This window comes from Lissotriton helveticus, chromosome 6 (genome assembly GCF_964261635.1).
Source record: "Lissotriton helveticus chromosome 6, aLisHel1.1, whole genome shotgun sequence".
NCBI classification, from domain to species: domain Eukaryota; kingdom Metazoa; phylum Chordata; class Amphibia; order Caudata; family Salamandridae; genus Lissotriton; species Lissotriton helveticus.
This window is the reverse complement of record NC_136067.1, coordinates 1646259041-1646281915: the sequence shown is the minus strand read 5'-3', so window position 1 is coordinate 1646281915 and position 22875 is coordinate 1646259041. Positions and strand designations below refer to the sequence as shown.

Below are 22875 nucleotides of genomic sequence, written 5' to 3'. Positions count from 1 at the left end.
TACCCGTCCATAGTTTCAAAAACTTTATTTTGCAAAATCATTTCAGCATGTGGATTATGAGGGTGCGGTCGTATTTGGCCGGTCGTGGCAATGGCTAAAGTGCGTACAGTGGGGGGTGTCGTTTGCGGCAATAAAAACATCGGAAAGTTTGACTCATTCATTTGTAAGAAACTAAAACGTCTATTAATTGGCTGGGGGTTCGGGGGCATTTATTTTCATAATTTAGAAGCATACTCATAATGGTTGTAATCAGATTTCCTATATGCATACCGTACGTGTACGTCGTAAATGAGGTTTACATCAGTTATAAAAAAAATATAATACATTTGTACATTTGTAATCAACATTTGTAACGGGGATCCTTTCATACTGTTCGTCGAGTGAGTTCTCCTTGTCTTTTCTAGCCAAGTGTACAAAGGATCATATAAAATCTCAGAACATCAAGTTTATATCAGTGCGAAGGAACACCACGAGGTGTTCGTAAGTTCCGATTGATACCAGCGCCATTTTGGGCGGGGCCGGCTCAGTCCGGAAGCTGCATCAGGGGGAAATGTTTCCCATTACTGGCAGTTTGGACCAGAGTCCATTTCGGCAGTTCTAGAATTCATGCTAACAGAAGGAGTGGCAATGTCATGTTTGTTTCGTTGGCGATCAAGGCAGCCGTCCCTTACCGGAAGCCTGCAAAGGCCGAAGGTTCCGCCGGGGACCTTTGTAGGATCTTCAAGGCTGCGGAGATGCTGTCGGAGATGGGGGCTCGTGCTCCAGGGGGCAAATGTTCGAGTTATATTGCTGGTCAAAGTTACTCTAGTGGCCGGGGCCCGCCTTCCAGCGGACCCAGACGCCATTCTGAGGCCCTACAGGGGCCACTCTTGTCGAGTTTGCAAGAGTGGGAGAGATCCTTCGGAGTGAAAGGAAGAGGTCTCTGTTTTGTGAAAGCGGGACGTTCGGCTGGGGTGCAGCTGTGATGCCCCCACCTGGGGGGCGAGGGAGACTGGTTCGCATCGTCTCCTTCTCCCGGTGCACTCCAGGCCGCTCCTTTTCATCGCCCCGCATGAAGGTTTCTCCACATCCGGTGTTCCCCAAGACCTGTGCTCGGTGCTGTGGGAGTATGGCCACCATTGCACGTTCGGTGCTGCGCAAGTACTGGGGTGCCACCATGGTGTGTTCGGTGCTGTGGAAGTATTGGCACCATCGCCTGACTGGGGGTGCTCGGCGTCGGGCCGGGGGCTGGGAAACCTCCTATCGGTGGAGGTGGGAGAGGCTCGTCCGCGTCGCCTCTCCCTCCCAGCCCAACTTGGACAAATTGTTGTGGAGGTACGTGCAGGACATCCCGCCGTCCAGGGCTGCTGCGGCTGTGACGGAAGAGAAAAGGAAGAGGTGCCTCGTTCTTCTCTGGACATGTGGCGGGACTGCTTAAGTCTATCCAGGCCCGTTGCGGCTGGCCGAGGAGACATGTGGCGGAACTACCTACAACTGCCCAGGCTGCTGGCTCCTGCCTCTCCTCCGGCTCCCCCATACGTTAAGATCTCCTGACCAAGAGTTGGCGGCCGGGCCCGCCTTATATGGGTTGCCGTTGGTTGGGCGTAGCCGTAACCCTGCCCTACTTTGGAAGGTTCCAGAATGGGGGGGCGAATGTTCTGTTTGACTTTCATTTTCTACAGTTTACCGTTATTATTCCTTGTTTGTTGTGTTAAATTAAAAGTTCAAGTTCATTAATGGTCTACGGATTTTGTTTTACCATTTCTTTCTTTTCAGGTTGCTTTTATGCTAGGTTTCTGCTAACAGAGGTTGAGTAACACGGAAACACGTGTAGAGGGATGACGCAGATTTGTACATTACATACACACAAACTCAGACGGGGGACAGTACAAATACGACATACAAAGACCCAAGACGAATATAAAACAGTTATTGGTCATAATTATCTCTTTCCGTCTGTGAATTTGAAACGAGGCTGGGTTCCCGTCTTGACGTTGCCCGACCTAGGAGAACTTGAGCATGCCGCTGAAATTGTCCTGGCGAAATCTGTGCCATCGGGCATAATCAAACGTGGTGGTTCTGTCTGGTCTGTCTATGTAAGTCGGGTTCTTCTTTGTCTCGCGCTTTTTCTCGTACTGCCGGTCTGTCGTTCTTGTCGGCCCTTTGCCTTTACTCACGCTCAGTAGAGTCGGGCATTGGGCTTTCCAGTGTCCGACATACCTACAAAAAGCGCATTGGTTTTGCCCTAAGTCTGGTCGTCTTTTGCATAGTGTCGGGGGATAAGTTGTGGGTAGCGGTGTCCTGGGGTTGTCCTGTCGGTATATTTCTCTACTTGGTTTGTCCTCGTCTTTTCTCTGTCGTTGCATAGCCTCTCTGCGCCACATACCGAGACTGTCGAGCATAATCGGCGTTGTTTTATTATTTCGAAGGGCTATTTCTAACGTTTCTATTTTATCAAGGTCAAAGGATCCTGCCAGTGGCCACTGTTTGTCTTGACTATCTTCGGTATACCTGTGCCACAATTTATTATAGGCTATGGTGACTAATCCATAGTTTATGAACATGTCCTTATTAGGGGTGCCTTCTAGTGGAGCTATATGGTCCACCTCTAATACACGGTCCGGGCTAAACAGGCTATTAATCAGTGGGGAGAAGACAGGCATGACGGCTCGTAACGAGGGACTAAAAAGTCAGCACTGCCTATCTTATCACTAGGTGCAAAGACTGGACAGAATATTTCTATTCTACGTTGTTTGCAGGCAGTGAATACCTCATGGATCAAAATAACAAAAGACCAATAAATAACAATGGGGAGAATGAGTAGGTCCGCAAAGATCTGCGTTACCTACCCTTTTCACTATCTGCAAAAAGGGTGGTCTCTTCCCTGTTTGCAGACAGGGAATCTCCAGGAAATAATAGATTGCGAACAACAGTTCAGTTTCAAGTGATTATTGAGTGGGGGAGAAAAAATAAGCACGGCTGCTGCCCTACCTATCCTCCACTGTTTGCAAAGAGAGAGCCCGTTGTTTCTCCGTTTGCAGACAGTGAATCTCCAAATAAATAAAAAAGAGCAATACTAGTATTTTTTAAACAAACAAGCAATCAAGCAATTATTTCGCGACTTGTCGTGGTTACACGACCTTACCCGGACCGCATGGACAGTTTCCTGTCTTCCGAATCCAGCGCCCGATCGTCCTCTCTTCTTCGTTATCCTCGCGGCACTCCTGATGGTTCCCAGTCAGGACCGTAGATCACTCGAGAGAGGTCTGTTCGGAACTAGTGAAGTTCGGATGATCGGCTGCCAGACGAGGGTCTATTGGGCAAGAGCTCTCCCGATCGTTGCAGTCGTTCACTCTGTCGTCGGGACCTCTCCCACTGGATCCACGAGTCGCTGATGGGCCCCACGCTTGGGACGCCAATTGTAAAACCTGAGGCGGGTCGGGGACAATCGATATTTGCCCGGCGGTATTGCCTCTGTGACCCTCTAGTTATTTAATCAATGAAGAGGCAGGCGCTGGAGACTGGAAAGCAGGAAACAAGGTTTTTATTCTCTCCGGAGGAGAACACAACGAAACGGACAGAAGGTATCGTTCTGAGGTGCTCTAACTGCATCCCTGAGGCCTGGCCTCTTATACACAAGTTTATGACTTTATTGTACATTACACATCCATGTTAAAGCTTTGATGTATGAAAAAGACATTCCCGGAACTCCCTTTGAGCCCGTTCCCACACACATTTACAGTCGAAGTCCCCACCCTAGTCACAACAGGTGATGAGTATCACGCAGCTGGATATTCCGCCGATTCACGGAATGTGGGGGTTTGATCGGATCTCATGGAGTGGGGGCTTTGATCAACCCGGGGATCCTTTGATGGGGGAAGCTTTCTATTGTACGGGGAGGGGCAAGGGATGGTATCGGCAGAGCTGGGTGTCGGCCTGGGAACGGGGAAGACAAAACGGGCACACGGGGAAAAAAGGGGGTTTGCATCTAAGGGCCGGAGATCATGAAAGGGAAGCAGGGAGGTGTCGCGCTGGGAACAGGATGAGGGCCTGGGGCAGAGCAGCGCCGAAGAGGGGTTTATGACTCAAGGCAGGTGCAAGCAGGGGGTGGTCAGCGTGCAGGCTTAGTGAAGGCGAAAGGCTATGTCAGGGGCCAGCGGCATGCAAAAGGGTTCGTTCTGATCGGGGCATCTAACAAAAATGGCGGGCGCGCACGACAAAAGTGTGGCATCAGGGGGAGAGGCAAGATGGCGCAGATAATGTTCACCGAAACGTACTAATTTTCAACATAACTACATTGAAATAAAAACTGAGTTAATACAGGTATTATATGCAAGCTTTAAAAAAAATTGAGACAGTCACTAGACTAGACTACTAGTGCACAAGAAGAGAGACAATAGAGAAAATATGATAAGCAGGGTTAATTGAATTATTCAGAACAATGTTGAGCTAGTAAAAATTGCAAAATGAAGTTGACTAAAACTACGAATTGGCAAGGGTAAGCTTTGATGCAATACAGTGCCTGAATGAGGATGCTGGCAATGTTGTTCATCTGAAAATATTGAACAATGTTTTTGGGCGTGGGTGGGTAAATAATAAATATGGCCAGTGTGGGCTATACTTAGAGCTGAAGATCCTCATCCTGCACTATGTTTGTGCTGCTTTCACCACATCTGACCCACCAAGTGTGTGATCAATTAATGGTGTAAATTATTAAGTCACACCTCAATAAATTACACAACCTTGGGGAAGAAGGTTAGGGGTTTGATGAATTGCTGGGAAGTGGGATTTGGGGAAAGGTTTGACAAAGACAAACCCTACACAAGGAGAACATTCATCGTGTCAGTGAGCAGGTGATCATCATAAATGTTATGGGAGGAAAAGGAAACAAAGGAATGATGAGTATAGGTAAACCAAACCAAATTGTCCATCTGCCCCCAGAGAGACCCAAGTTACATTATATATCTAAATGTTCTGTGTTACAAACCACTGAAAGATAGCAATTATATTAGAAATAAATTATCTGTAGGAGTCAAATGAACAAAACACACCGGGGCATATTATCAAGGCAGGCGAAATGAAATTATAGCCGCTTTAGCGGCCGTTTTCGGCCGCTAAGCGGCAATAATTTCATCGCCCTATTAGCAAGCTGTCGCTAACATCAGTTAGCAACAGCTTTTAGGTGATAGTGAGTGGTTTGGGACCCGCTTTGCATGTCAGCGATATTCATCACTAATGACATGCAAAGTGGGCGTACCCAACCTGTTAGCAACTAAAAACAGTCACTAACATCGCTATCGCCTATTATCAACGCAGACGTAGCGATGTAAATATTTGCGCTAAGCGCAAATATCTCCAAAAGCTAACGCCTACTCAGACCAGTTCTTAGCCATTATATCCAATGGGATTTGGATATTATAGCTAAGACCCTGTTGCCGTTAATGCGTGAATATCGCTGTATTCTCAGCGATATTCACGCATTTCACTGCTATCGCCGGATATTTTATCGCTTTAGAGATAAACGTTGCTAATAGCACATTATCTCTGTGATAATATCTGGCGATGCTTGCCGATAAAAAAAAACTCGCTAAGCCCCTTTAGCGATAAATATAGCTAGTTGTTGGTAATATGCCCCACAGTTCTAATGATTACTAAAATAAAAAATGATACTGAATTGACAAATTGGGAGTTGCATCTGCATTCCTCTCGGACTGTCCGTCAATCTTGGGTGCCTGGCGGATGCAGTTCGGTATGGTAAGTGTGAGTGTTATGTTGGTTTTTCAGTTTGGCAAAGGGTAAGATCACCTGCAGATTAAAAAACTAAAATAATATTGTAGAATCAAGGAGAAAGAAGTGTGCTGTGCAAGAGAGAAGAGAAGAGAAGAATAGTCCTTTTTGCGCTCATTCATTTATGCATGGTGCATGAACAATTAGGTGTGGGCAATTTTACAATAAACAAAAATCAAATAAAAGTGGCTGCATGTAACTATGGTATCGGGCTGATCAAACATGCAGCTGGCATCATGATCATCAATTCTTCATCATGAATCATAACAATAACATGTAGACAAACAGCACATGCAGAATGTGATGATCATTCATGATTAAATGTCTGTCTCTAGTTACCTTTAACAACAGGCCCTCCACCCTACCACCACTTAGCTTTAAAATTGAGCCAGACAGCATGGAGCACACATACCCAGCAACATTGCATTTTCCCAATCAAATGAAATCAACACACCACTGTCACCACTCACCACCATTCCACAGAGTCGGGCATGCATGTTTAAGTCACTTTAAAGTCATCACCAAATTGGTTGGTTTCAGTGAAGTTGAAAACTTGCTTCTTCTGGTGATAGTTCTCGAAGTAGTCATGCCCATGCCCTCAGTCATTCTATCATCCCTGATCCTCCTGACTCAGAGTAATGTGTCCAACTCCGTACCTACGGTGTCTTGACTCAAATGCAATAGATCGACCTGTAGTACAATTTTGTTGTTGCACAACAAGAGAACTATTGAGTCATTTTTTGTGTCGACTAGATTTATGTTTGCGTTATCAATTCTAAAGGGACTGGTTGGTTTGGCCTCTTTGGGGAGGATAAAGCAGAAAACAAATAAACAAAGCAGTGTGGAGTGGACCAGGTGAAAAAATCTTGCTATCTCTGAAAGGCGAAGGAAGAAATTATCTTCAGAGAAAAAATTATCAGACGTTGGTAGGCCACCAACATTGTAAATCATCACAAACACAGTTAAGCGTAATAGTTACAGATAAACAAAAACGCTGTGTCACTGCAAGCCACCACATGACTCACCTTAACACACTCACAATCACTCAGTGTGCAGTGCATGCCATTTACCTGTTCTTCTAATTCAGGCATGGTCAGTGTGACAACAGTACATTGCAGATCCATTGCTCACAAAGCAGAGATTGGCCAGTGTAAATCAAATAATGTGGGGTAGTCTGGCTAGGGTAATAATAAACCTAGAAAGGATAGATAGTCATGGCCCAGGAGGCAGGCACACATTTGTTTGTATCTCTCCATCCAATGTCCTTGGGGGAAATGGGTTGGGTGGTGGCAACTTTTTACAGCACACGGTTGCACCTCCAATCTGGTGATAAAATGTGTCTAAGAGTAAGACAGTGGGGCTGAATTAGTTAACCAGACACAAACTAATACAATTAAATAATGTTCCCCTAGCTATTTTGGCTTTTTTTTCGGGTGGAAAGAAAGAAAGCAGATCAGCGATAGAGACTGAGAGAGAATGTTCTATGGTTGTTGGCCCATGCCAAGTAGTCAGGGAAGTAGAACTCATTCTCAAACTCTGGTGGTTCACCCAAAAGTATGTAATCTAACACACTACTTTCATGACCTCAGTCTCCCTCATCTTCCTTCTGTCGTATTTGCAGCAATATGGGATTTCTCAAAGGTAAACATGGCTACTGTTGCATGCTTCAGACCGGCATTAAAAATCTCTGCAGTGTCAACACCTGCAGACATCTTTTCTCTAGCCCCCACAAAAAAAAACCAGTGGGCAGTGTTGCACATGTAAACAGTGGCTCGGCAACCGGTCCACATGTCTGTCGTCAGGTGGAAAGTGTGAATAGCACTCTGCTGCAAAACTTGTCCAAGCAATTCCAGTGCATCATGATGTAACGCTGGAACAGCAACTCTGGCAAAATAGGACTGGTTGGGAACCTTCCATTTCGGACAGATGACAGCTACAAATTCAAGAAAACCTACCCCTTTCACAAAAGAAAAAGGAAGGACATCCAGTGCTAACATTTTAGCTAGATTCGCAATGTACAAATGTGCCATTGGGTGGTTGTGTTCAAACTGCCCCTCCTGCCTAAACAAGCCAGGAATAGTAGCCTGGATTTTTTCTTTTCTAGTGCCGCTGTCAGGTGCATGGGGCAGATCTAGTCCATATGTTTGCAAAATGTCCGTGTCTTGGGAACTTGAGGAGGGATATAACTCAATTTCTTTTAAGGTAAATTGGACCTACGGATCGAGGTTACACCCCAGCTGATTTTACTATGGGTACAAAAGGAGAAAATTCCCTCCTCTGCCCAATATTTTTTGTTTCTTGCTTTGGCAGTATTTTGGTTGTGTTTGGCGACAGCCTGGCTCGATCTGGGTCCTCCATCTTTTAATCAATGGCTGGTACGGCTTATCTCAATTGATCACATAGAAAGGGCTGTTTATGCCCAGGAAGGTAGTTGATCTCGGAAAAGAGGACTACGAATTTGGACGCCTTCGAGGGAATGGTTGGAACGACAAGCTGAGGGGTGACTGGCCTGCTTTGTATTGTATCCCTTAGTATTTAGTTTTTGGGTTGGGGCTTCTGTTTTATAACTTAAGTATTTGTGGTTTTTGTACGCTGGAATTGCTTATATATGTCTGCTGTTTCCACCTGCCTGTTTCTTTTCTGTACTTTTGGCTGGTTCGATTGGGGGTGGGGGTAGGAGAGGAGTTAAAATCTTTAATATTCAATAATGAATGATTTTTTAGAAAAAAAGGAATAATCCTTAGACAATGAATGCTGTTGTGCACCTATAGCAGACATCAGGTTGATTCATTGATGTCAGATGTTCTGAAAATGGTTACAAAAAAAATACAAAAATGTTGACAAATATTCAAAATGTTATAAAATGTACAATTTATTAAAACAAACAACAATTTAAAAGAGTTAACATTAACAAATTATACATAAGTAAAGTTATCCTTAAAGATATGATAATAATGTATTAAACTGTTATCTCATTGTTCAACCATCCATGCAAGCATATGGCAAAGGGCTACACTGGCTGGATGCAGAATATGGCTGCCTGCCATTGCCACATGGTCAACAACAACAACAACATTGAGCAAGAAGGCATTGGAGCAAAGAAGACCTGCAGGCCTATGGCAAAAGCACCCTGGCTGGCTACACAAAATGGCTGCCAGCCACAAGGTCACCAGCAGCAACAAGCAAGAAGGCATGGGGAACAAACTAAAAAGAACACATGCAGGCCTATGTGGAAAGCTCACTGGCTGGCTACACAAAATGGCCCCCAGCTACATGGTTATTGGTCACAACAACAACCAGCAAGAAGGCATGGCCACAAACAACGAACACACATCAACATGGCAAAAGAAGCCGTAGGCCTGGAAAAGAATGAATAGATGCAGGCCTATGGATACTGACTATACACAATGGCCCCATGCCACATGGCATGGGGAAGAAAGACAAATGGTGAACTATGGCAAACACACTCAGGAGGCATAGTTAGAAAAAGAGAACGCAGCATTGATTAATTCCGCAATGCCAAAAATGGAAATCAACAGGGCTAAATATTTTTACAACAACACACATCCTCCAAAGGCATTACCCCACTTATACACTGTTTGCAGAAAAAAAGAGAAATACCACAAAAAACACTTATTAATCCAATACCATCCATGGCCTAGATGATGTTTCAATTTAACAGACAACACAGAAGCAGTTGTTTTGCATGCACTCATGGCTAGCACTGGGCCTACTGACTATAAGGCCCATTCCATTGGAAGACTAAGCCAAATAGTGCATTTAAAGAATTCAGGATATTTATTAAAAAACATGGACAAAATATACTAAACTGTGCAACATTTTGTCTCTACATGTCACAAACAAAGAACATATGTAGGCCTATGGCAAAAGCACACTGACTGCCAACACAAAATGGCCATCAGGCACATGGTCAGAACAACAACAAACAGCAAAAAGGCATGGCCACATTATAGATGGTATGTAAGCCTAAGGCAAAAGCATCTTATTTGGCTGTACAAAATAGCCGCCAGGAACATGGTCACATAAGCAACAACAAGCAGGAGGCCTAGAAAACAGAAAACACCTGCAGGCCTATGGGAAAAGCACATTGACTGCCTAAGCAAAATTGCCACTGACCACATGGTCAAACAGCAAGCAAGGAGGCGTGGGCCCAACAACAACACATGCAAGCCTATGACAAAAGCACACTGGCTGCCTACACAAAATTTCTGCCAGCCACATGGCCAAAACAACAAGCAGGAGGCCTGGAAAACAAAGAACACATGCAAGCCTATGGACACTGACTATACAAAATGGCCCCTCACCACATAGGGAGCAAAGTCAAATGGTGGCCTATGCCAAACACACACACACCAGCCAGACAAAGGAGGCATTGGTAACTCAGGAAACACAGCATTAATTCAGCAATGCCAACAACAAAAATTAACAGGGCAGAACATGTTTACAGCAACACACATCCTCCAAAGGCATTACCCCACCTAAACACTGTTTGCAGGAAGAAAGAAAATTTGAAATACGACCAAATAAACACATTTCGTGTTTTAATCCAAATCCATCCATGGCCTAAATGATGTTTCAATTCAACAGACACCACGGAAACAGGTGCTTCATGCACCCATGGCTAGCACTGGGCCTACTGGCTGGAAGGCCCATTGGCAGACAAGGCCACATAACAGGGAGGAGCCTGCAGTGGAGGAACAGGAAGTTGGAGACTCTGGGGCACTTCCTTCCTGTTGGAAAAAAGTTTTTAAAAAACAGGACTCCTCGCACAAAAAAAAATGACACATTTGCATTTGAGGAAGTTTTTAGCTTCAAATTGTCATTTCTGGAAGATTTAGATTCTTCTCGAGGAGGTTGTAACAATGGTAGATTCTGTGTGTTCGGGATTGCGTATGGCAGAAAACATGTGCTGGCACACTCAAATGATGTGTTGGTAGCAGCAAAATCTCGCGGAGGCATGCAGCTGGCTAACAAATCTCGTGGCGCTTGCAAACAGCTCTGATTATCTCGTGGGCGATCTCGAGTGCCCGACAAGTCACTCCTGCATGCGTGAAAGGACATCTCAATTTTCGAGCGCACTTACAAAAAAAACGCTCCTTTGCGAGTGTGGAGTTTATCAGTAACTCTGCGTTGTCCTGAAAAAACAATGATTCCTTTGTTCCTTCAAATTGTTGGGACTGCTAATTTTGTTTCAAGCAACAAACATGCATATGTGGCCTCATCTACATAGACGTTGCATTAGAGTGTTGCATTTATAAGTCTTTCAAAAGCACTGCAAAGTTGAGTGTTTCGGCTGTCTCACTCAAGTCTCACTTTCTCTTGGGATACTACACTTATAGATAGCCAGTAACACTGGAATTATGTGATTCTGCAGCCACTGCATTTTTGCCTAATTATGTATTCGCTGCATTTGCCACATAATTCATCATCTGCTACATAATCTGCAGATTTAAACAAAATAACGTTCAAATGGAACAAAAGTTACTAAAATCCCGGTGAACCGTCTTGCCACCCAATGGAAGGCTATATGCAAGGTTTGACTGTTCATTGTTCAGTTGATTATTACTGTATTTAGATGTTAAATTGGTACTTAAAAGTCAAGACCTTTGCCCAAGCAGTACCTCATTATGGCACAAAATGTACCTTTTCATGCCACATGATTTAGTAAACCCTGCCTCATAATTTGGTCATTCCCTACTGCATAATTCCAGCAGTAATTCCATAATGTCCTGTCGACAGCATGTAATAAATTGGAGTTAGGGCTGCACCTCCACTCCACTGGATATCTAGTGATTAGAGCCAACTGTACTAAAGTGGTTTGTAGAGTGACAGAGCATCAGATGCTACTGATATCTTTGAATCACACATGCATATCACCTATCAGATATTATTTTAACATTATGTTGTCAATCTTAATAATATGGTACTTGTATTTGTCCTTGAATTCTAAATGACTCATTGTGAATGTTCATAATTTAAATTGGCTAAATTTTAAATGTTGCAGTCATATTGTTGTGTGTGTCCTCAATAAACTCCATAACAAGGCCACACTAGTTCTAACTTTATTATATTAACATACAACTGTTTTAGGGACTCATTGGATCAGTAGTGGAAAAAGTACACAGAAGGGCAGTTTGATTTTATATAGATGAATATTGGCTTTGGATTTGATTTAGCGTTTGGCGGACAGATTATGCTGTCACAAATGTGATGTATATCCTGCCAGACTTATGACAAGTGCCATAGGTTGCCCTTATAATCAGACAGAATGGATCTATGCCAGCTTGTTATGGACTAATCCATCCCCCAACTCTAATTTAGACCCCAAATGATTTGGAGTTAATATATTACTCAAAAAGAATATTTTCCATAATTGTCTAAATATTTTTATTTTTCTGGTTTCCAAGGTCAAGTAGCAAGATCTGAGTCATCAGCGACAACTGATTTGTCCACTCTGCCCGAAAAAAGATCGGAAGTCTTCAGTGGAAAGAGCACTCTTGTTAATGAGGAAAATCTTGAAGAGCAGCCTGGCCGATCAGGTATGTCTGGCCAATGCTCCACACCTCTCCCTCTCTGTTAGGACACTATACATACACTATAGCTACATCAAGTAGAGTCCTATTCACACTATATAAACCGGTGACCCCACAAGCCCTGCTTGGCCCACACCCCTAACATCTTTATCCACCCTTGTCCTGACATCTGTTAAAACCATAGACATCTGCTTTGCAGTCAGGTTACACTACACCTTTGGCCAACCAGTCCATGTCACAGGGCAGTTTTGAGAAGGCTGTGTTGAGACCTTCTACGGGATAGATTGTCAATGTTCAAGCACTAATGTAACTACCATCAGTCAAAATGGATGGATGCAGGTATGAGTCAGGAGTAACAGTTGGGCCAGACTATTGAACTTCTAGGGGCCTAGAATAATCTCATGAGAGTAGAGAATAAAATAGATCCATAGCACCCAAATTGATCCCTGGGAATGTCACCTGAGTTTCCACTCTGCATTCTGGGATGGTGCAGGACGGCTCCTGAGTAATGTCTGCAGCAGTGTCTAATTTAGTTGGTGCATTCTGTGGTCAATCACCATCCGCTGTCAGTTCAGTCCCAGAAGCATCTCTACCTGGCAGCTCCACGGAAAGCAGGCAACTGTCATCATCTCCGTGTTGGCACCCAGTCTGCTTCAGAGGGGTTGTTAATTTGGCCTGGATGAGGATAACACCAAACGAGCTATAACCAAGAGACGCAAAAGTAATGCCCTAATCTGAGCCTCTAGACTATTCACCTTAGATACCTTCTGTCCACACATTTCCAATAAAGTCAAAGTCAAACAGTCTTGTATAGCGCAACAAATCACTGTTAGTTAGGTCTCAGGGCGCTTGCAGACAGATCAACACACCTAGGTTCTAATGTCACATCAATTGGGGAACAGCCATGTTTTTAATTCTCTGCAGAAGCGCAGGTTATCTGGAATGGACGAGATGTATGACGGAAGCTTATTCCAGAAATAGGTGGCAAGATAGGAAAAGGAGCGGCCACCGTTACACACAGTGCGCGCCCATAAGGGAATTAAAAGAACGTTAGAACTTGATCTCAGAGTTCTGGCTGGCTGATATTTTTTCATTTTTTTCTTAGATAACCAGAGCCTGTGTCATAGATGCTTTTTTGTGTGAGGCAAAGAATTTTGTAGTGTCCTCTCAGCCTAATTGGCAGCCAATGGAGGGTTTTTAAGTTGGGACAGGACGGCAATCTTGAAGGTAGGTCCAGAATTAATCTGGCCGCAGTGTTCTGCAGAGTCTGTAGTTTGGAGAAGAGGTCTTCATTTATGGAGGCCAGTAAGGCATTACCGTAGTCCATTCGACTAACGATTAGGCCCTGTACAAGTGGCTTCCGGGTTTCAATTGGTAACCATTTAAAGATCTTCCGTAATTTCCGTAGAATGCCATAGCAGGTGCCTAATACACGGTTAACACACGCTCTCATCGAGAGCTTGCTGTCGATGGTGATCACCAAGTTGCAGAATGGTTTGTTTTGGAGAAGGACAGGGGCCAGTGTCTGGGGCCACCAGTCACTAGACCTGTGATCTTCGGCCCTGCCGAACAGAATTATCTCAGTTTTGCTGTTATTCAACTGTAATTTGTTTTGACCCATCCAGTTGTCAATGTGGGTCATGCAGTTATTGAACTGGATCATAGTATCTGCAGGGTCCGGGCCAAAGGTAATCAGCAACTGGGTATCATCAGCATACAATATTGTCTCGAAACCGTAAGACCTGATTATCTTAGCCAGGGGGTTGACATAAAGATTAAAGAGCATAGGGCTCAAGGTAGACCCATGCGGTACTCCAATACATACTGACCTACTGCACGCAGCCATCGAGCCTAGATGCACAGTAATGAAACGGTCCTTTAGATAGTTATTGAACCAGTCCAGGGCCTTCCCTTGGACCCCCATCTCCCAGAGCCGCTGTAACAAAATGTCACGGGAGATGGTGTCAAAAGCGGCCGACAGGTCCAAAAGAACCAGAATAGCGGATTTCTTTTAATCTAAGGCACGCCTGATGTTGTCTACCATTTCTACTACCGCTGTTTCGTTGCTATGTGCCACTCGGAACCATGATTAAGAAGAGTCAAGGAGTCTATGACTTTCTAGATGGCTAGTGAGTTGTTTATTTACCAGGGCTTCGAGGGTTTTCCCGAAATAAGGCAGCAGCGAGATGGGGCGGTAATTGGCTAGTTAACTGGCATTTAGGGTGGGCTTCTTGAGAAGGGGACTAACTTACGCTTTCTTCCATCTTCCGGGTATAACTGCTTCGTCCAGGGAGAGATTAAAAATCTCTGTTAACCTCGGTATCAGCTGGGGTGCTAATTTCCTAAAGATCCGGGGAGGAAGGGGATCTATAGGAGAACCGGATTTAATCTTGACAATGACTTCTGATACCTGGTTACAAGTTACTGATTGAAATTTAGTCAATGGAGGTATCAATAGATGGCTGCTCCTGACTAACTGCACATCAGTCCCTTTATCTTGCGGGAAGGATCTGTAAATACCCTTTATTTTCTCATCGAAGAAAAAGGATATTTTGTCGACCCAATCTTGTGTAGGGACCACGGAGAATTGGATAGTTTCAGGGGTGGTGAACTCTTTCAAGATTTTGTGTAGCTCTTTGTTCGAGTTGGCTGCATTCTCGATCCTCCCTGCTAAATACAGCTTTTTTGCCTTTTTGATGTTACTTAAATATGAGCGATGACTTTCTCTATATTTAACTTGCTCTCTGGCTGTTTTTGTTTTTCTCCAGAGACGTTCAGCCGCCCTGTTGGACAATTTCTCAATTTTAAGTGCTGTGGTGAACCAGAGAGAGGGTTTGCTCTTGACCCTGACTCTTGAAAAAGGCGCTATTGTGTTCAGGGTCACTGTTATAGCCTGTTCAAAGTCTATGATCGCTTCCTCAATGTTGTTAGTATTCAATTCAGCTTTGATGCTGCAACGGTTAGAGAAAGAAACAGATGTAACTTTGTGCCATGGTCTAATAACGACGCTTTCTTTATCACGGCTGATTATGGGATCATTTGTGAGAAAACTGAAATTCATTAGGTGATGATCCGTCCAAAGAAGCTGTAAAGGTTGTCCAACAACAATATTAGTAGAGTTTGTAAACAGGAGTTCAAGGGTGTGGCCAGCCTGATAGGTAGGCCCAACTACCAATTGCTCAAACCCTAGTGTCTGCAGAGATGTAATCAATTGGTCAGTGTCGGGGTCCCATGCTAAATCGGCATGATAAATAAAATCCTCAATGAGAATCAAATTATTTGCACCCATGACACAGGACGCAATAAATTCTACTAGCTAGTTTAAAAAATTGCCTTTGTATCCAGGCAGTCTATAAACTAAGGCTCCTGACCATATTTTAGAAGACTGCACCATGAGTGTAAAAATCAAGATTTCTGCTTTATCTGAGTACAGAGAATCCACAATGATGGTTTCTAATATGCCTGTCATAGCAATTGCTATGCAATCCACTCATAGACTGTTGCCTAGAAGAGGACTCTAAGCAATTCTTGGTGTACATACAGCTTAACGGATTTTCAGAGAATCTTTATAAAAACTGAAATTGTTAGTTGTCCCCTGACTCACATAATAATGATGCATTGATGCCTTATGAACATATAACATTCTACATAACGAAGAACAAAAATGTAACACATATTTATTGAATTCATACAATACACATTTAATAAAAATTAGGCCTGGGCTAAATTTATATTACGCTGATGTAATTCAATTAATTTTTGGAATTTTGTGTTACACTTTTTATGCAAAAATCCCTGAAATTGTGCCATACACTATTTCACATAATTACATCCAATTTGTGATAAACATTTACTATGAATGTACATGAACAGAACGCAAAAAGCCACTGTGCTTTTGAGTTTTTTTGCCCTTTTTTGTGTAAAATGCATCCTAGTTGCATCAACAACCTATCAAAGGCCGAATTTGATTGCTAAAATATATATCGAAATGACAGATTGAATTTTGCCTAGTTATGCTTAATTTTGCTCAATTTGTTTGTAATTCACACACCCATATTCAAAACTCAAAACGTAATGACTATTATCTCAGTATGTAGAAGTTCATTTAAAGTTTTTTGTTGCATTTTTAGGTGTAATTCAAAGGTTTTATAAATACAACAGCCCAGTAAGGTAGTAGAATACTACAGAAATACAAACACTTGTCTACATGGAAAGCGTGCCAGGAAGGCACAACATTATGATGTACACAATTAAAATAAAAGGATTATGAAGTATAATAAAACATGTAATTATTGCTTTTAAAATACAATATATGTAACAAATCCACCAATTGTGAAGATATAAAGTCGGTGTTTCATTTGGTTATCAACTGCTCCTCCAAATACATTAGCAACACAAATGGGAGCGTCCAACCACTCTTTCAACTACCCTCATGTTTTACACACATATGCCCAGATGAACTCCTGAAATATGTTATGTTGTATGTTTTTTTAAATGTATCTCACATATTTATTTTAAATTTAAAACAGAAGAATGGTCCACTTGAGTAAAAAAATCCACCTGCAATGTTTGTTGACTGCCCGCGTTAAAATAACTGCTGTTTGCATGCTAAACACTTGCACTCGCATTTGTATTTTCACACACAGAAATTACCCAAATGGTCCACCAGAGCACAAAATCTACCTGAAATGTTTGTAGCCTGCTTGCACTGAAGGAACTGACACTAACATTCAAAATACTGTTGCTTGAGCTAAAAAATGAATGAATGGTACACGGCGTTGTAAATTTCTCTACGTGTTTGAGTCTCACTACGCAACTTGGTATATTGGAATAAACTCTTTTTCGCATACATTTTGTTATGTAAAATAACATAAATCACGTCAATTACATCAGAATAATTAGAATTTCACCCATGCATAATTTCAAGTCCCTACTGCCATTATTTTCTATAGGGTGGAGGAGCAGCACCAGTGGTTGGCCATGTGCTTTGATGGAATTACTTCAGGTCTGAGCTGAAGTAATTTACCTCTGTTTGAATCTGTTTTTGCTGTAGTAACTTTATAAATGCAGATTGTGAACGTCAATGGGTTTACTCTTTTGTGGGTGAGTGCATGACCCTCCCTAAACCCTTCACTAAATCTCCCCTTAACTCTTCCTAAACACCTCTTTACTCCTCCTAATCCCCTTCGATTTAGTTGTCGGTTTTTCCCATTTAATTTTCCAGCCACTCTCCTCTGCTCCTCCCCTACTATGAAAACATACACTTTGGAGACTTCACAGTTGGGGCAGACCTCTCCCAAGAGAAAAAGATAGGAGAGATGGAGGCGTAAGCTCTGGACGTAGGTTTGTGAATAGCATTTTGTAGTACATTTGTTGTAAAAGTGCAGTACTACAAAACCTACAACAAAATGCAGTTTCTGAATAGGCCTCTCTCTGATTTTAGTCCATCACTGACATACCTATATTTTATTTTCACGTTTTCCCAAAAATATACCATTCTTTTTCATTTGGTATGTTTTTGACATACATTTATGAACTTGTATTGGCAATAGTACTATTTTCTAAAGTCCCGAAGAATTTTTTTTTCTAAACACATATAGCTTCAAAAAATTATGCCATTTCAAAAAATGTCCTAATTATTTACAATATTTCACAATAATGTATGAATGTCATGTAAAACAAATATTTTTACATTATTTTGTGCAGTGTGTCACTTTTGACTTTTGTTATACCACAGACAATGAACATTTATACTTTGTTGTGTAGACATTTTATTTATTTATTTTATTTGTTAAGCTTATAAGGCGCACAGCTACCCAACAAGGGTTTCCCGGCGCCATGACATGGCACAGTAGTATGGCAAGGAACCAGCAGAACTGTTATTGATCAAACAACCAGGTTTTGATGTTTTTACGGAACCTTGAGTAGTTTTCCTCTTTGCAGATATGGGGAGGTAGTTCATTCCAGAGAGATGGACCTAAGTGTGAAAAGGATCTGCCTCCCATTCTTGATAGTTTGAACCTAGGCACGCAGAAGTTGGCTGCGGATTGCGACCGTAGGTTGCGTTTGGGTCTGTGAGGCTGGACTAATGCTTGTAGATATTTAGGCGCTGTGCCCGCTTTGATCCTGAACATACAGCTCAGGGCTTTGAACTTGATACGGTTCTTCACCCTGAGCCAATGTAGGTTACGCAGATGAGCCGAGATACTGGCGGTTTTTGGGATTCTACACCGCAACCTGGCAGCTGAGTTCTGGACTAGTTGCAGTCTCCGCACTACAGCTTTATTTGAACCCAGGTACAAGATGTTACCGTAGTCAAGCCGAGATGTGATGAGGGCATTGACCACGGTCTTTTGGGTGGAGGTGGGCAGCATCCAGAGAATTTTTTTAAGCCATTTCAAAATGGTGAAACATAAAGCCACCACCTTGCCTGACTGTTGCTTCATGGAGAGAATACTATCCACAATGACCCCTAGGTTGCGAACCTGGGTGGTCGGTACAGGGAGATTTCCCATTTGTGTAGGCCAGTGGGAGGGATTCCACAGGTCTTTCTGTTTTCCCAGTATGAAGACCTCCGTCTTGTCTCCATTTAATTTCAACTGGTTGCTAGTCATCCAGTTGAATATGTCACTGAGACCTTGTTTGAGATGAGAGGGAGATAGTGGGCTAGATTCTGAGAGAGAGAGAAGATGATTTGTGAGTCATCCGCGTAGGTCATAAGGGTAAGTCCTACTTTGTCAGCTAGGTCAGCCAGAGGTTTGACATACAGATTAAAGAACAGCAGGCTCAAGATTGAGCCCTGAGGTACTCCGTGCGGTGAGCTGAAAATTTCTGAGCATGCTGAGGATGATAAGATTTGGAACGTCCGGTGTTTCAAGAAAGAACTAATCCACTTAAGTGCTTCTCCACAGATCCCAATATTTTCCAATGTGCTTAGCAGCCTTTCGTGTGATATGGTGTCAAAGGCCGTGCTCAGGTCTAATAAAATGAGGGCTGCCGTTTGACCATCGTCAAGGAGTTTCCGGATTTTTTCGGTGACTCCCAACAGTGCTGTTTCCGTGGAAAAGCCAGTTCGAAAACCTGATTGTGATGTGTGAAGGAGATTGTTTTCTTCAGTAAAGGGAGTTAGGACTGAATGAACATGTCTTGCAAGGATTTTTTAGAAAACAGGAAGAAGCGATATAGGTCTATAATTCGACAGTGTCTCTGGGTCCGCCGTTGGCTTCTTCAGTAAAGGGTTCACCATTGCGTGTTTCCACAATGTAGGAACCGTAGAATGTACAAAGGAGGAGTTTAAAGTGTCCGCTATTATCTCCAAAGAAGGAGCGTTCAGTTGGTTTAGTACATTTATAGGGATTGGGTCGCTATGCGATCCTGATTTAATGGTCTTAAGAATGGTCTTTAGCTTATCTATTGTAATGGGAGGCCAGTATTCCAGAGTAGCCTTAACGATAGGGACCTTGTCTGTGTCAACTTGGGTGGTGGTGTCAGTCTTGTTTCTTTTTATTTCTGTGATTAAGTTGTCAATTTTTTCAGTGAAAAACTGTGCAAGATTCTGACATTGACGCTCATTTAAAGGTCGGGCAGTTGCTGTAGTTTGCGCACCTGCCAGTTCTTTGACCGTGTTGAACAGAGTTTTTGATCGGTTTGTCGCTTTCATAATGGTGTTGGACACATACAGGGCTTTAGCTTTCATCAAAGCAGCATGATATTTGTTTCTTACATTGTTGTATGTCACCTTTTTGTCCGGTGCATAATCTTTTTGCCATAGTCTCTCCAATGCTTTACATTTGGTTTCCTCGGCTTTTAATGAGTCGTTGTACCATGGGGCTGGGGGACGGTGGCTTTTTCGCTTTATATGAGGGGTTGGTAGGCATAGGTCGGCTGCGTCGCTAAGCCACTCTTGGGTTGCTTTTGCTATGCTTTCCATGTTCTGGCCCCTTGGGGGGGGGGGTTCGTCAAATGCCTTATTGAAGTGTAAGATATTTAGATTTTTCCAATTTTTCCTTGACGTAGTTTGGAAAGTGGGCTGTGCAGATGTCACAGCTGGTAGTTTGAGGCTGAACTTAATTAAATAATGGTCCGACCAACAGATGGGGATCGCATTGTGCCATACTAACTCAGTGAGATTCGAAAAAATAGGATCCAGTAGGTGTCCTGCCTTGTGTGTGGGGCCTGAGTTGAGTAACTTGATGTTTAATGCTGTTAGGTCATCTAGCAAGTTTGCACATGAGGTATTAGATAAGTCCTCTAAATGCAAATTTAAATCTCCAATCAAGGAAAAAAATGTTGAACCTAGATGAAAAGGGGTCATATAGTTGGCCAGTGTAGAGGCCCAATGGGTGGAGTTTCCAGGGGGCCGATAGATCAACATGCCACATAACGTGAAGTTGGAATTCATAGTTATTTTAAAGAAAGCTGCTTCGCATTCTAGGATGTCTACAGAGTCCAGGCTACATTTTAGCTGCCTCTTGAAAATAATTGCAATGCCACCTCCTGTTATTTTTGCTCTATCTCTCCGTACAATGGCATAATTTGAGGGGAGAGCTGTGGCTATATCAGGGCCAGCACTATCTTGTAGCCAGGTTTCAGTCAAGAAGAGTGCACTAGGTTGCTCTTCTAATACGAGGTTAAAAATATCCAATTTGTGTTTGGGCAACGAGCGGCAGTTTACACTATAAAACAGAAAGTCTTGTGCGGTAGGAACAGATGACAGCTCCCGCATTCTTTGTCCCTTCCTATTTTCGGGATATGGTTGGAAATTTGTGAGTGAGAGATTGCAAAATGGGCAGGTAGCATATCCTGCATGATGCACCTCAAGTGTGGTGCAGCCATCATGCTTGGGGGGACGCAGCACCTTTAGCTGGCAAGAGGACAATACCTGTCTACTTGGTGCTGTTTGAGCGTGGATTTCTGCCCCTTGACCCGTCCTGGCCCGGACGGGCACAGACGGGCTAGTCTTTGGCTTGTCTTCGGCGCAGGGACGGTGCGGACGCTGCGCGCATCCGCTGCGCGTATTTGGCGGCATCAGGTTTTTGTAGAGGACGGGCTAGCAGTCAGCTCCGCCTCCACGAAGAAGAAGGAAAGTGCATCCGGGAATTTTTAAAATCAAAACACAAGAAGCCTTAAAACATTACAGGTCGCGCTGCGAACACTCAAAGTGCGCGTGTCATCTGAGAAAGCAGCCTGTCAATGGGTTTTTGTAGAGGACGGGCTAGCAGTCAGCTCCGCCTCCACACACTCGCCCAATCAATGCCCAGCACCGGGAGGGAACCCGGAAGAAGGCACCGCCCTGCACCCTCCATGACAATCAAGCCTAGCGCTTGCGGTGGAACGGGGCTGCAGAGGCGAAAAGTGAGCAGCAAGATTAGAGTGAGGCAGTGAGGTTACAATTATTACAATTTTTAAAAGAAGGAAAGTGCATCCGTGAATTTTTTAAATCAAAGCACAAGAAGCCTTAAAACATTACAGGTCGCGCTGTGAACACTCAAAGTGCACGTGTCATCTGAGAAAGCAGCCTGGCAATGGGTTTTTGTAGAGGATGGGCTAGCAGTCAGCTCCGCCTCCACACACTCGCCCAATCAATGCCTAGCACCGGGAGGGAACCCGGAAGAAGGTACCGCCCTGCACCCTCCACGACAATCAAGCCTAGCGCTTGCGGTGGAACGGGGCTGCAGAGGCGAAAAGTGAGCAGCAAGATTAGAGTGAGGCAGTGAGGTTACAATTATTACAATTTTTAAAAGAAGGAAAGTGCATCCGTGAATTTTTAAAATCAAAACACAAGAAGCCTTAAAACATTACAGGTCGCGCTGCGAACACTCAAAGTGCGCATGTCACTGAGAAAGCAGCCTGTCAATGGGATTTTGTAGAGGACGGGCTAGCAGTCAGCTCCGCCTCCACACACTCGCCCAATCAATGCCCAGCACCGGGAGGGAACCCGGAAGAAGGTACCGCCCTGCACCCTCCACGACAATCAAGCCTAGCGCTTGCGGTGGAACGGGGCTGCAAAGGCGAAAAGTGAGCAGCAAGATTAGAGTGAGGCAGTGAGGTTACAATTATTACAATTTTTAAAAGAAGGAAAGTGCATCCGTAAATTTTTTAAATCAAAACACAAGAAGCCTTAAAACATTACAGGTCGCGCTGCGAACACTCAAAGTGCGCGTGTCATCTGAGAAAACAGCCTGTCAATGGGTTTTTGTAGAGGACGGGCTAGCAGTCAGCTCCGCCTCCACACACTCGCCCAATCAATGCCCAGCACCGGGAGGGAACCCGGAAGAAGGTACCGCCCTGCACCCTCCACCACAATCAAGCCTAGCGCTTGCGGTGGAACGGGGCTGCAGAGGCGAAAAGTGAGCAGCAAGATTAGAGTGAGGCAGTGAGGTTACAATTATTACAATTTTTAAAATAAGGAAAGTGCATCCGTGCATTTTTAAAATCAAAACATAGGAAGCCTTAAAACATTTCAGGTCGCGCTGCGAACACTCAAAGTGCGCGTGTCATTCTAGTTGTTATTGATGGAAAGAACATTCTGGTTGACAGATGCTTCCGTTAATAA

The 22875-nt window shown here is 43.6% G+C and overlaps 1 protein-coding gene across 1 annotated transcript in view; it reads left to right on the top strand.

Moving 5' to 3' along the window:
* LOC144763672 (interferon-induced very large GTPase 1-like) overlaps positions 1 to 22875 on the top strand; it is a 344367-nt gene that overhangs the window by 270046 nt on the left and 51446 nt on the right. The window contains exon 3 of the mRNA XM_078649497.1: positions 12195 to 12326. Within this exon, the coding sequence (XP_078505623.1) occupies positions 12195 to 12326 (132 nt within the window). The remainder of the gene's footprint in view (positions 1 to 12194; positions 12327 to 22875) is intronic.